At 38.7% G+C, this 14,988-nt stretch overlaps 1 protein-coding gene across 1 annotated transcript in view; it reads left to right on the top strand.

Annotated features, from left to right (window-relative positions):
• Positions 1 to 11,976: 11,976 nt before the first annotated feature.
• Positions 11,977 to 14,988, top strand: part of mmp17a (matrix metallopeptidase 17a) — a 110,284-nt gene continuing 107,272 nt past the window's right edge. Inside the window, exon 1 of the mRNA XM_082542414.1 lies at positions 11,977 to 12,475. Within this exon, the coding sequence (XP_082398540.1) occupies positions 12,341 to 12,475 (135 nt within the window). The 5' untranslated portion in view covers positions 11,977 to 12,340. The remainder of the gene's footprint in view (positions 12,476 to 14,988) is intronic.

Here is a 14,988-nt window from a genome sequence, read left to right as displayed (position 1 = left end):
ATCGCATTGGTTCTTCTATCACCTATTTAAGCATTCCTGAAACAACATAAGTGTTTCCACTTTTAAGGGCAGAGAAAGTGTGCGTTAAGATGCAGGAGGTGTGGTGGCGGCATAAACACACGAGACGGATGACTGGGAGCCTGGAGTTAAGGACTCGTCTGGGGCCGCTTTTAATGACTAGAGTAGAAAACTCTATTCTACTACCATCCTCTGGTCATGATGACCCACTGGAGCAACACTAAAGTCTGATTAATATGGAAATGTGAAAAATGCATATCTACATCTTGACCCTGTCTATTTGAGTATTCAGTTCTTGTCGGTTACAGAGAGGCTACGGTAGAGGGAACGGTAGATGTTAAAATTTTGGACATTCATCTGTTTTACGGTGGCGGTTTCTGCACACTTTTTCAGCCACGATGTCAGATTTCATTACCCTGTGCTGCGACCGGGCTGTAGTCACAAATTGAATAAAGTGTGTAATCGTACTATCGCCACTAACAACAAATGGAAATGCATTCTTTGATCAATATGCATGTCATGAAAGTAAAATAATGTAGGCACACACTGTAAAATCTGTTCTGTGGCTACGCTCTCAGCAGTGGGGATTAACCCCCCTTTGCCTTAATGAATTTCTCTTGACAAGTGAAACAGCAGTGATTTTGGTTCGAGGGCACACCTGTGTTCACAGAGTGTCACTGCATAACTAGTGTCTAGTTTTAACAAGGTAGACCCCACAGGTCTTTAACCTCAGATGTACAACAAATCCTATTAATATTAACTGCTGCCACTAAGCTAAATCGAGCTATTTAACTGATCTCACAAACACTGGTCATCCCTCTGATCTAGGCTCCTTTCTCACAACCACCTACTAAGATCAGCCCCTGGTGTGCAAATTCTATGAAAATACTCAGAATTACGACATTTTCCTAGAACTTCCTCTTAAAGTTAAGACTAAATCCTGGTAACGATAAATTATTCACTGCAATCATACGAAGAAAGACTGTCAGGAGAGGGGAGGGGAAACTAAGGTTTAAAAGTTTTTAACAGGAATGAGAAAATAATAGAAAACAAAGTGTGGCATTACAGGAGCACCAAGGGAGGAACTACAATGTGCACAGTCTCCATAATCCTGTTTATTCTTCTTTCTAAGCGCTAAATCAGGTGTGGGCGATTAATTTTCCCAAGGGGCCATGTGAGAAACTGAGACTGTTGTGGAGGCCTGCACCAGTATGCTTATTAAAAGAAAATCAGTCACCACTGTGACATGCAGGAGAGCCAATAAAAACAAACCAGTAATTTTTAAAGAGTGTTAATTGATTCACAGCATCAGCTCACACACTGAGTAACATGCAAGAAACCATTCCATCTTGTTAATTGTCAGTAGCTGCCACTTTGAGCCTTTGAGCAACACAGTAAATTTTCTTTTGTGGAGTCTGTATGCTGATGAAGACATGTTTAGATGGTGATCATGTACATGTATGTACAGAGGGGCACTCTGGGATTATAACGCTTTAATGAGAGAAAATGATCATTACAACGCTAAGATGTGGTAAAACTGGAAAACGTGTAGTTACAGTGTTTCACAGTTTCATGTTGTGAGTCCCTTTTCATATCTTTAAAAAAATGGCACTTTCATGCAGCAATGCTAGTGTCTTTGATATCAAAGAGATTAAAGACATCAGTGTGGTAATTAAAAATGAGCAAAAATACAACTCTAAATGTGGGAACCTGTGCACGTCTGCATTTTCAAAGACTTTATGTGGTAGCTTTGGCTTTTGATCTATCCACAGAATCAGTTTCTAGCTTCACCATGTTTCAGTAGAGTACATTCTCCCCTGTGATTTGGGATTTGGTAGGTCAATTTCATGTCCATTGTGCTGATTGTCACTAAGTTGGCATTGTTTCTTCTTTTATCAGGCACCAGTTACTTAATACCTAGCAATGGGGGCAATGACACTTGCTCACTGAGGTCAAACTTTTGGTCCCTTTCTTACTCAGATTTGCGCTGAGATCCCTCCATCCATCCAGGGGGGCTGGAGTCCATCCCGGCCGTCAGCCAATGAAAGGGGTACACCCTTGACAGGCTGCCAAGCCTAACACAGAGTGACAGACTATGTTCACACTCACACCTACAGCCAGTTTAGGTTTGGTAAAGTTGTACACATCCTGTTTATTCTTGCAGCCGTGCAGGGATCATATTTAATACTGGATTGAGTATCTCAGGTTCACCATTTAGAATTGAAATTAGAAGCCAATTTTCTTCTTTTGCACACAAAAAAATGAATTGCTAAAATTGACCTTAAAAAAAATAAAATAAAACTTGCCTCTTGAAAAGGGCTGTACTGTACTGGTTGTGCAGTCTCGAAACATGTCCATCATTCACACTTTTATATTGTCAGTATTCACAGCTGCCTGCGTACATGAAAATAGTGACATATAAATAACACCAAGATATGAATGTGAGTTATTATAGTTTGTATTTTCTAATTAGTTTTTATTTTTATTTCACTGTGACTTTTTAAAAAATCCTGTTTAGTCTCAGTTAGTTGAAGTGGATTTTCTTGTTTCACAATCATTTTTACCCGTCTGCTATAATAAGCTGATGGGGTGGGCGGGTGTGCTTGGGCTTTTTAAATTTTTGTTTTAGTTGACAAAAATGTTTTTCATATCTAGTTTTAGTTTTAATAAAGGGCAGAATAAAGATTGTAACTGTAACTGTATGATGAGTTTCAGATAAACTGGATGTCTGGGTTGAGCTTGTGGGTTATGCATGGAAAAGAAAAGAACCGGCATGGTTCTTCAGGTGACTTTCAGAGAGCTGACTCACAGAGGTCGGGATAGGCATTAAAAAAAAGAAGAAAAACTTCCCTTTAACCACAAGATTAATTCCAGCATGACGGACAGGTAATGGTGTTTTCATGAGGAATATCAGCGATGACTGTGGCATCTACCCAGATAAGATTATTAAAGTGGTATTTTGCCGTATGTGCTGAAGTCGGTGTGAAGGATGAGTCTTTGCTGAGATATGTGGATCGATAAACCTATTTAGGTGTCTGAGGGTTGGTGAGTACCAGATCATTCTTTAAGATAGTACTGGTCTTTGATGGGATCAAATAAACCAACATGAGAACATGAGAGAGAAGAAGAGTTAGCGTCGCCTAAATACGTAGGGGCAGTAACTCTAGGGTGAGGCGAGGTCTTCTTACTGAACTTGTGTTTTGATGACTGAAAGATTTGCATCTGTGAAGTTGGGGTGGAAGAGAGGAGGTGTCGTAAGAGGAGAGACTTGGAGGGGTTACTGTTGAGTTCATGTTGGGGTGTTTTTGCAAACATTTGTCTGAGCATTCATTTTTGTATGGACATTAGGCTTCAGGGGTTAATAAATCCAAATGGTCTTGAATACCTTACAAAAAAATCATAATAGTCATAATAAATCTGTCTGGATGCTCATGTGGAAAGGCTGTGCACTTTTCCTGTTCTCAGTTGTCAGATACTTACTCTCTATGGAAGCCAAATACAAGCAAACTGCCAAAAGGTTGCCCAGTATGACAGAAATCTAACCAATAGGGTTATTTTCAGAAGGATTTCTGTGAATTATAGCAGTGTTTATGAACGATAGAGAGAGACGTTTACACGGTGCAGGGGAAGCAGAAAGAGAGAAAAAGGGTGTTTGCTTAATCTGGATGAGAATTGACAATATTAAAGAGATGATTGATTGCGGCCCCACACCTGCAGATCCTGTTAAGGAGTGAGGAGAGCGCTTAATCATTGATGGCTCCCGTGATGGCTCACGCTGAAGTCCTACCAATGAAACAAGTTCAGTGAAACAAGCTCTTAACGCAGAGCACATTTTCTATTAGGGCAGTAACTGTGACGAGGTGGGAGCAGGACTGGGTTTCTCTTTGCAGTTTCTACCATTGTAACACTGACATTTACAGACAACAAGGAAGTGTGTTCTTTGGACAGGTGGATTATTTCACCTGGATTATTTTTTGCAATTAGAATTTGTATTTTTTTTACGTTCTTTATGTGCTGAAAGTTGCAAAATATCAAAATGTTGAGCCGTTTGTTAATATTTATTTTGGAGCAGAAGTAGATTAAAGTATCCATGTTTTAGGGTGGGCTTTGCCTCCGTTAAAAATATAACCTAGACTTTAAAGGTAAGGGGTCTAATGGATGCTTTGGTGTTTCCAGGGGACAGGAATATGATGAATACTTTATTCAGATGTTAAGAAGAGGTATAAAGTTTCGTCATTGTGGTAATGGATGATGCACTCAGATGGTGGGGAAAAATAACACATAAATACTCTCCCTGATGTTACACGTGTTAAACAAATTTGTGGTGGAACGCAGCTCTGGAGAGACTTTTGAAAAGAGGAGTACTGTGCTCCATATATTAAAGTGGGACCTTTCTAACCCTGCATCATTTCATCTTTTCTTTCTGAATAGAGCAGATTTAGCAGGACTGATTGCTCCAAGTCTTACAAATACATGTCAGATTCTCAGCATTAACATCAATCCTTGCCTAGTAGATAATGATTTACTGTATGGCCTTTCACCATGTAACATTCATTACTTATTTTCAACCCCTTTTTCCAGATACACTTTTGAAGGATGGAAGATTAAGTAAGGTTTTCCACATTCAGGCTTCCCCAGGGTGACGGATGTTGGATTTGCATTTAACTTCCCAGGTCCTACTATGGATGAGTGACCTCACTGGGGTGTTTCTCTTCATTCTGCACACAGGAACAAAATATAGCTGTTCTTCTTTTGTAGAAGACAGGAGGAAAATGACATTTTAAACAACTGAAGAGGACTCTTTTGTATAAGAACAATATGTATTTTTTCCTCTTTCCTGCTGCACCAGACTGAATGTGAGTAGAGCAGTAGACTGACAGAAAAAGCACTCTTTTCCTTTTTCCTGCACTTTCCTGCTATTCCCATTTTTAATGTTGTTTTGATTGTTTGTTTTTTACTCTTTTTACTCAACAGACAAGGTATTTTATTATAAGGATCTGAACTGAATACCTAGTTGATTGTAGTTTGCGACGGATACTTGGTGAATAATGAAGATAAACTTTATTTAAGGATCTCTAAGTGCATACATGTGTATTACACTGTATTATGCAGTATACTGTTTCTACATTGTAAGAACCTTAGAAGTTTAGTTATAGTTTTATTCTTTGTATTGTGATACATTATTTTCAGTAATACAGGTGTGATATCAAATAAACTATATACTTAATCAGTCTTTTTATAATTATATTGTGATAAACTTTAAAATGTTACATGGTAGCTGAGGCCTGTAGAGTCTGTTATATAGTTCTTGGGTTTTTTGCTGTTTCTCTGACCATTACACAATCTTACCTTGGGGATAATGTGCTGGGATATCCCCTCCTGGGAAGACTGGGAGCTGTTTTGAATGTTTTGCCCTTGTGAAAAAAATTTTCACTGCCGACCAGTGGACTTGAAATAGTTTGGAAATGGCCTTTTAACCCTTTGATGTACAGCAACAATTGCTTCTCTAAGATCACCGCTGTCTTTTCTCCTCGGTAATATGCTGAGACACACCATGTTTCAGCCCAGCAAACTGCCAAAATGTCTCCTTGGTTTTGTTTTGTTTTTAGAGGTGCTCACACTTGCTCACTAGTCAGTTAATGAAGTGTATCTTATTATTAGCACCTGGCTGCCACTTACCCTCCTAATTCATGTGGAAGCAATAAGGGTGTACTTTCACACACTACTTCTTCATTTTGGCTTAGTCTTGGTTTCTGTTAAATAAATAATAACGCCATGTAATATATTATATATTGTGGTTCATACGAGTTTGCTTACCTGAGATTCTTATTCATCTGCCTAATTTTAACACTTGGTAACTTATCCTGATGCCTAAAACCTTAGAAATGATGGTGGGTGAATTTTTTTCCTAGACACCTTTCAGAAAAGATTATGTTCAAAGATATTTGTCCAGCATTTATACATTCATACATTTATTCAGTTGTTGACCGAATAGACAAAGTAAGAATTATGTTTAAAGAGATTTTTTTTAATGAACTTTGAGGGAGAATTAATGAGAAAAGTAGTTCAGTGGCCATAGGTTCACTAACACTCCTATGGGATTTAAGGATATGGTTGTGTTCTCATGAATTAATTACATTCTTTTTGAGGCATCTCAGCCACTAACAGATGCACGCCCAATGACACACACACCACACACACACACACACACACACACTAAGGAGAGAATAAAGCCCAAGGCCAGATGCTTGTTCACAAACACCTCTTTGTCTTTGAAAGGCAGGTGCAGGTATATTTTATTCAGAAAACTGGCTTGTTGCGTTTAGTCGCTGTCAGTCTTCCAGACAGCCACGGGGGAAGGAGTCATTTAAGTGAGCTATAGCTAATTCTCAACAGGGAGGTGAATGAATTGGTAACTTCAGGGGAGAGGGAGAGGGCCTCCATGGGAAATTATGTCATTGTTTATCATTTGTAAATATTGAAAACAACATTTTGGTGTTTTACATTGGCCATAGGCATTGTTATTTGTCTCTCTGTGTTAGCAAAGGACTGATGACAGTGATGTCTTACAGCTGGTGTGGCGGGAAAGACCTGAGACACCCAACGAGCCCATGATACATCACTGACGATGCATCTCAGTGCGCCCCAGGAGACATTTCTTGTGTACTGTATACAAGGCAACCAGAGAGACAATTTGCCTCTGCTGTTCCACCCTTAAATCAATAAGTATATGTGTGCCTCTCTTCTTTATGTGGCTACTATCCAGAAATAGTTTTAAAATTTTAATATTAATATTCTGCCAATAATGTTTAATCTAAATTTTCCAAAAAAGATGATAATGTATTCATAATTTAAATCCTTACATCTGCACTGACTCTTTGCTCATTCTTGTTATAGCATTGCATAATCTTCCTTTTTTAAAATGCCTTTCCTGATTCAATCTGTATTTTGGTATTGCATATCCTATTGTGGATTTTTATCATTTCAACAAGTAATACTTCATGATTTGTCAACAGCGTTTTCACTCAGTCAACAATGTCAAAGGGCCATTCTGATGATAAAGTTATTGAGAGCACTGACCTGTTTGTTATGAATGATCTCACTTACCACTCACGAATAGACTGCTTGTAATTGACCCACCAATCATACCACTGTATGGGGTTATATAACTAATAATAACAGCTTTTCACCACTACAGAAAAAAGCAATAAACATTAAATAAATATTTTGGCCCCTGACCTGCAACCTGTAATCTAAAATAAAGGATTATATACCCATTTCATCCCCTCGTCAATTACACTTGGTGTCACCTGGAACCTTTAAAAGGTGCTCTGGAAGCCTTGGGGACTCTTTTGGCCCGAACACCTTTGGGGGAGCAAATGACGATAAGAAGCACAGCTGTGCAGTTAACATATTCCACTCATTAAATTATAAATGAGCTTCCCTACACATATCCTCAGGTATACGTTAAAATTATTATTTTTTGGACAAACCAAAATTGCCATACTTATCTACACTTGAGCCAATCCTCATTTCTTTATATTTTTCTTCAAGAGAGCCAGGCTTTCTTTATATTTTTAAAGTTCTCCAGGCTTTCCAAAAGTTTTTCTTTGGAGACTAACTGATTTTTCACTCAGTTTCAGTCCAGTTGTTGTACCTGACCACTTGTCACTGCCCTAATTCAAGATATGAACCAGAGTTGAGTCTAAAAACAACAAATAACTTGGCAAAGAACCACTTTTAAATTGTATCTTTAGGCACTTTGTTGATAGCAGCCTCCCGCAAAACACATATTTTGGGGCATTTCTTTAGTTGTATCTAAATGAAAGAAAATGTAAGAAAAACACACACTATTTAATAGGCATAAAATATTATTTTGTGCCAACAGCTACTAGCTGAAATTCTGGCATATCTTGGCATGGTGTGCAGTGTTTCCTTTCTTGAGGAAAAATGGACAAGTGGAGGACAAAGGATTAAAAAAATTCCTGATCTGTCCGATGAAGCCTCATCAGAAAAATTACCTTTCAATGGAAAGGTGGCTGTCAAGAAGCCACTCTTAGGAAATGAAAATGGGGAGGGGAAAAATGAGTTACTGCAAATTATGCAACAGCTGGAGTGAATTTGAAATTTCTGGCTCAAAAATTGAGGTGGTCAGTGAGGTACAACAGTGAGTCTTTACAGTCATCTATAGATGACGGTGGACGCCCTGTCGTGGTTTGGGGCTGCGTTTCAGCCAGAGGTGTTGGAGATCTTGTAAAAATGCAATTATAAATGAGGAAAGTACCGTGCAATTTTAATCCACCTGGGAATGGCAGATTTGATTGGCAGCAGCTTCATTTTTCAATGACAATGATCCCAAACACAGTGCCAATAGAATAAAAGCCCACTTGTACAGAGAAGCACATAATGCAACTCTTATCAGTCATGGATTGGCCTCCCTGGAGCCATTATTGGCGCAGTGTGGGATCATCTTGACAGAATAAAACAAAAGGCAGCCAAAGAAAAACTTTGAATGTTCTATGAGAAGTCAGGAGGACTATTGCTGAAGACTGCTTAAATAAATTTTAAGAAAGCTTCGTAAGCGAGTTCAGGCTGTGTTGAAGAATAAAGGCGGTCACACCAGTTATTGACTGTGAGGATTGACCAAGTGGTGGAGGCAGAAATAAATTGTTCAGAAGGTTGACAGTCCAGTCTTTTTATTTTTATTCTTTATTCTGGCACACACTAGTCCTCTAGAGGCTTTGCAACCCCTGATTAAATAGCCAGCAGCCCCTCCCACTCCTTGAAGTAGCAATTAAATACTGATTAATGATTATTATATACTGTATGTCCATGTGAGTTTGCACATTTTTCAATAAATTGTTGCACAAATTTCCAACTTTCCTATCAATGTATAAGGCTTTAGCACAGCCTAGTGCATTGTAATTCCTGGGGCAGATCTTCACCAGTACCTTAAACACAAGTCAATAAAACATCATAAACCTTTTTGTGTATGCGTATTCTTGTATCTTGAGCTAAGTTATCCATGTGCAAAGACGAGCTGTTTGCATAAGTACTGTGAAGACTCTTCATTTCAAACAACACCGAAAGTAGATGAAGCAGAGGCATTAATGAAAGCTTCACGGGTATTAATACCGCAATGTTAACTTGACTAATGGTAAAGCCCATTAGGTAGAGCTGAAGGTGTGAATACAAAACACATTAGGTGTGAATTATGTTATTAACATTTACAATCAAACACTGTCATCATATTCAAACAGCATCTCACTAAGTCCCACAATAATCTGCTCATCAATTCTCCGTGACTTTGCCTGACATTACTTGACGACATAGAATTCAAGTTGACATTTATCAATGCAAAAGGCATCGCAGCCGCCAACTTGGCACAATATGCCTCAACAAATATTAAAATACATGCATTACAATACCAGCCAATTCCTCCCACGTCCACACTGGGCAATAGATTTTTCTATAATTGTACGATCTGACCAGAGAAAATTAGCTAAATTTCTCTGGAAAATAGTTTGAAGGTGAAAGCCAGTGCCCACAGCAGACTGAGACAAGTAAATGGGTACTTTAACCTTCTGTTAATATCAAACTGAATGACTGAAGCTTCTTTTTGCCAACAGACATGCTGTGAGACAATATTCAGACGCTACAATTATCATAATGTTGTCGCAATGAGATGTATGTGACTAGCACAGAAATCACTCTGTCGTCGAGAAGTTTTGAGCATTTAGCACTAACACAGCAGAACTTAATGCTGATAGAAAAAAAAGTTTTCTTTGTGAACCAGTGATGAATGACTGCTGGAATGGATCTGAATGAGACAAGCAACTTGCCAAGAAGATATTGACCGCTTCTGTCACTGGTCATTTATTTGGACCAATTGATGGGTCAGTTGATAGTAAAAGTTTCCAGATTAGCCGGTGGGTGTTCATAATATAATATTATTAATAAATCAATCCATTTGTCTTTCGTCAAATGAAGCAAAGCTCAGGCAAACTGAGCTGTATTGAGCATTTACTGTCAGTGTTTTCCACATTGTAATATTTGCAGATTATCTCCCTGATTTCAGCACATTTTATGCTCCCCCGTTTTGCTTTGAAAACAAACGAAAACATTAGTGTAATGAAGGGAGCGAAATCTTTGCATCTCACAGGCGTGCACATTCACCACTTCAAGGAACAAGCTTGTGCTGATATGTGTTCTTAATTGGATGTCAGTTCCTTCCTGTTTGTTTCCCTGCACATTCTGGGACTCTAATGGCACCAGTCGACTAGGTCTGCCAGTGAAAAAATAATGATATATCTATTAGAAAATGTACACAGAAAAATGGTTTGAAGTGGTTACAAGCACAGATCAATTGAATAAGCTTAATTTGTGAATGTGTGCGCCTGGCAATCATTGTGCATTTCTTTGCAGTCGAGTCATGAGGCCGTGGTACAATAAAGGAGAGCTGTGAATCATTAGTGACACTGTGGTTAGGTTAAGGAGACTGTCTATCAAAGTAGACACAGAATGATTAAGACGCTTGAATATGGGCGCCTGGATGTGGGTGGCCACCGAGGTGTGCACGTATATCTGCATTATGATTCACGTTTTAAATGCACGATCCACCCTGACGATAAAGAAGCCACAGTGAGCAGTTATTCTAAGCAATAGCACAATAGAAACAATCATGTGCTTTTTAAAACTGCTCCAAGAAAATGGTGTTGTTGTTTTTTAAATGCAGGAAGGTTTCAGTGCTGTTTTGTTGGGTCATTTTCAGGTCAACACCTCTAAACCTAATAAGGATTCAATGTCTAGCCTTAGGACAATTCATGAGAGTGAACAGCTTTCATATTGGGATCTATACACCAGAAGATAAAACGGTAAATATCACGTGTGTTTTAATGTTTTTTATTTTAGAAATTTCTGATGTTTATTCATAATTAATAATTCATAATTATTCATAATTCACAATTAATCTCTTTAAATCATATCCAACCCCCCTCACTAAAACTTCTGAGCAAAGTAGCCTGGGTCTGGAGTCAGAAGTATTTTAGTCAGCAGTGCTCACTCAGTGATGTTTTTCGGCATCATGTTGCATCACATTTTAACTGATCTTTTAATTGCTTTCTTCGGGGCACTGACCTTTCACTTTCTGATGAATCACGATTCCAGTCAAAAGAGATTGAATGAAAGGTGTCTCAAGCCAATTCAAATTTTCTCACAGCTGTTTAAATAAAGTCACAGGAAAGAAATATAGCAGCCCAAAGGAAATTTGGGAACAGAATTCCAAAATAAAAGCACACATGAAAACTACGTAAAGGACATTGTAAATGTGAGATGACTACGTGGGAATTTTGTTACCATGGAGGCGGAAAGTCGGGCTTGTAAACAAATAAATACATTAATAAAATAGAGTATTTTGTACAGATGTGCATAGACCTTTATGACAATCCTGAACAAAAGTAAAACTAGCAATGACACCTTGTTAATTAGGCAATCTACTTTTAAAAAAAAATTATGTTCACTTATTAGAATCAAACATATATAATTTGTTTTAGTTGATTAGAATATTTTGTTGTTCTGCTAATAAAATGGAGACTGGATGCCATATATATCACATTTAGCATTACACTAAATTAAAGTGATTCTTTTCATAAATGTAATTGAATAAATTAATAGTACGATTACGTCATGAAAACAACATGTTAAATCTGTCTGTGAACTTTGTGTAACTGTAAACAAGTAAACAAACCAAAGATAATATTACCTTGCATCCTACCTCCTTTTTTGTCGCTTGTGTTTTACGTATATTTTGTACTTTTAGATTCGGGGCAACGTGCAGTAAAATTACGCTTGTATTTATAATTCCCTCCATTGACTTTTACTTTACAGGGCTTTACGAAGCCGTGGGACTTTTATTTTGAAACTTTCACGGAAGCTCAATTGGTTGTTGCGTCCGTCTTGAGACTGCTCGAGTCTCCTTGAGGCAGACGCACGCAGCTGGCAGCTGCTTCAGTGCGCGAGACCCAACCATCGAACGGGGAGCTCGCGCTTCTCGCTTCACCTCTGATGGACTTGAGATAAGAGGAGATCAGTCAGCGTCTCTCATTTTTGATGCCCCGGGTGTTAGTAACACAGCAAGACACAAACTGCTCTGATGCTCTCAACTGTTCCTGCGCCCATTTTAATGTGTTTTATGTGTTTGCGCTCAACAGTGAGGTAGACTTTTATCCGGGCACATTTTAGAGTGTCAGCGTGTGATTTATCCCGTGGATGCGGCTGTCGGAATCCATGTAAGCCCTGCAGGATCAGCCTGTCACAGGGCATCATGGTGCATCAGGTTCTTCACAAGTGGATGAGGAATATTTCTCCAGAGATGCTGCTCCTGGTGCCGATACTGTGCTCCTTTCGTCTGTCAGGAGCGGCTCCCTCTCTGACTACCGAGCAGCTGGACATGGGGGTGGTAAGTTTTGAACCTTTTCTAGCTACTTACAGAGAACCGGGCTCGGAAGTTTTTCTGGATGGTGCAGGGAATATGAAGTGGTGTGTTCTTTTTTGTGTGTTTTTTTTAGCTTTGGTGTGTGAGAGAGCTGGAAGACCCCAACACCCCCCCCCCCCCCTTTTTTTTTTTTTTACTTGGGCTACTCTTGAACGTCCAGCGAAGAGCAAGTGCTGGCCTCTCTAAATACTTGCTCTGAATTTTAACTGCGCTCTGCAGTCCACTCCACAAGGCAGAGTGGCAATAGCACACTGCTTGATTAAAAAAAAAAAAAAATAAAAGACTGTATAGGATTTTTTTTCTCCCGAGGAGGAACCGCTCCATTAAAAGAATGAAGTTGTGATAAATACATGTCTTTGCAGGGGGTTGCTTCGATGTTGTATCGACCTCTTCCAGCTTATAGTGAACGACAATCCACGAAGCATAATTTATTAATGCTTTTTTTTCCTCCCCTCCCAGTAACGCCTTTGAAAGAGTCCAGAGGATTGCTGTGTTTAAAATAGATGATCCAATACTGTAGTCTGGCGTGGCTCAGTAGACTTGAACTAAATGCAATCTCTTAAATAGGCAGCACCATTGGTGGAGGATACAAACAAATCGATCAGAGCTGTGACTGCTTATGAGAATAAATTTAAGACCTTTAATAATAAGCTTCAGTGAGCCTTCATGGGTTTGGAGCTAGAGCAGAGTAAACTAATCATTAATGATTCTGTTACATTATATTTAGGTGTGTGTGTTTGGTATTGGTGATGCATCTTGAAATATACACAGCCTGTAAAGTGGTAACTGGCCTAATGCTGTATGTCATCATCACTACTACTACAGAACAACAGCATGAATGGCATTTATTTAAGACTGCCGTTAAGAAAGAAAAGAGACCTTATGTTTACAAGATCATACTGTGTGTTTATAGCCACTATAATGACGGCAGGCATAAAATTACAGTATGCACCATTTACTTTAAAAAAAAGTTTGTAAAAGCTGATTATCATCTTCCTAAAGTAGTCCCCGCTGAAGATGCATTTTTCTCCATATTCCACTCCTTAGGGCAACTTCTTTCATTCTTTCATTCTTTCTTTCCTTTTTATTGTTTTTTTTGTTTGTTTTGCGGCTCATCCCAACTTCAGTCTTCCTGTCTCACTTTCTTTCAGCCCTCAAACTCTTCTCTCTCTATCTAAAAAGAAAAAAGAAAAACACACAAAAATCCCTACACATGGGATTATTTTTTTGCTTAAAGACAAGAACAAGAGAAGAGATAAGTTTAGATTTTTTTTTTTATTCATGTGTTACCTTCTGAGCGCTGCGTCATTCAGTTTTTGATACTCTGTTCTGACACATCTGGCACGGCAGACGATCTTATCGAGATGATATGCAGGCCGTAATTGTTGGCATGTATGAGCAACAGAAAGACAATCTGAACACGAAAATTCAAGATATGTAGGTTAAAAACTAGGCACAGATCTGTAGCACAGAGCCTTTTTTTAAGCTCAATGTCCCCACATATGACATATGAGTGTTTAAGTAGGACATATACACACTTTTTCCTTGCTGCATTCCTATGAGTAATGAAAGTAATGAAATGATACATAACAGCAAAAATCATCATATCAGATGTTTTCCTCTTGATACCAATATCTCTCTGTCCTCTGTTATTTTTTTGCACAATGCTATCCTCCTTTTTTAATTGTTATTCATTAAAGAATAGGAAAAATAAAAGCAATGTGCTTTTCGGGACCTCTCGCCCAGGCATTTCTTTAGAATTGCATGAACTGTGACACAACAAACAGTCCAGTGTCACCAGATGAAAAGCTGTAGTAACAGCAGCAATTTTCCTCCATTTACTGTGTCACAGAAAGAAATGCTCAAGGTGGAGTTTTTCCTGCATTTCTAGATAGATCTGTGTGTGAAACACTCAGCCTCTGTGCAGCCTGTAGACTGAAGGGCTTAGCTTTTTGATGTAATAGTTGGGATGCTTTGCCCAGCTTTCTCTGCCATTAACAGAAGGGTGACACTGCAAAAAACATGCTGCTTGGTAAACCTGAAGCAATTAGTTTAATGGAATGACCGTTTCTTTTATGTTTGAATAGTTTCCAGCTCGATGTGTTGAGGAAACCTTGTTTTGGTTATCAGCCAGGTAAAGTCTTGACTTTTAATTGCAGTCATGTGAAAAAGTTTTCATAGGACGTTCTGCAGTCCTGTGAAAATCATTCAATAGTCAACAGCCACCTTTAGCAGCTATAACTTGAAATAATCTTTTCCTATATGACTTTATTATTCACATCATCGAGGGGAAACTTTGGCCCACTCTTCGTTACAGTTTTACTTCAGTTCGTGAGGTTTTTCTGGCATTCATTTACGGCAACAACTCAAGAGAGGACCTCTCTCGGTCCTGCCACGGCATTTCAGTCAGGTTGAGGTCTTGACTTTGACTGTTTCATTACAACACCTTGATTATTTTCTTTTCCAGCCATTTGGTC

This window comes from Aulonocara stuartgranti (genome assembly GCF_965226115.1).
Source record: "Aulonocara stuartgranti genome assembly, chromosome: 7".
Classification (NCBI taxonomy): Eukaryota; Metazoa; Chordata; class Actinopteri; order Cichliformes; family Cichlidae; genus Aulonocara; species Aulonocara stuartgranti.
Note: the sequence above shows the minus strand (reverse complement) of the source record. Positions and strands in the feature narration are given on the sequence as shown.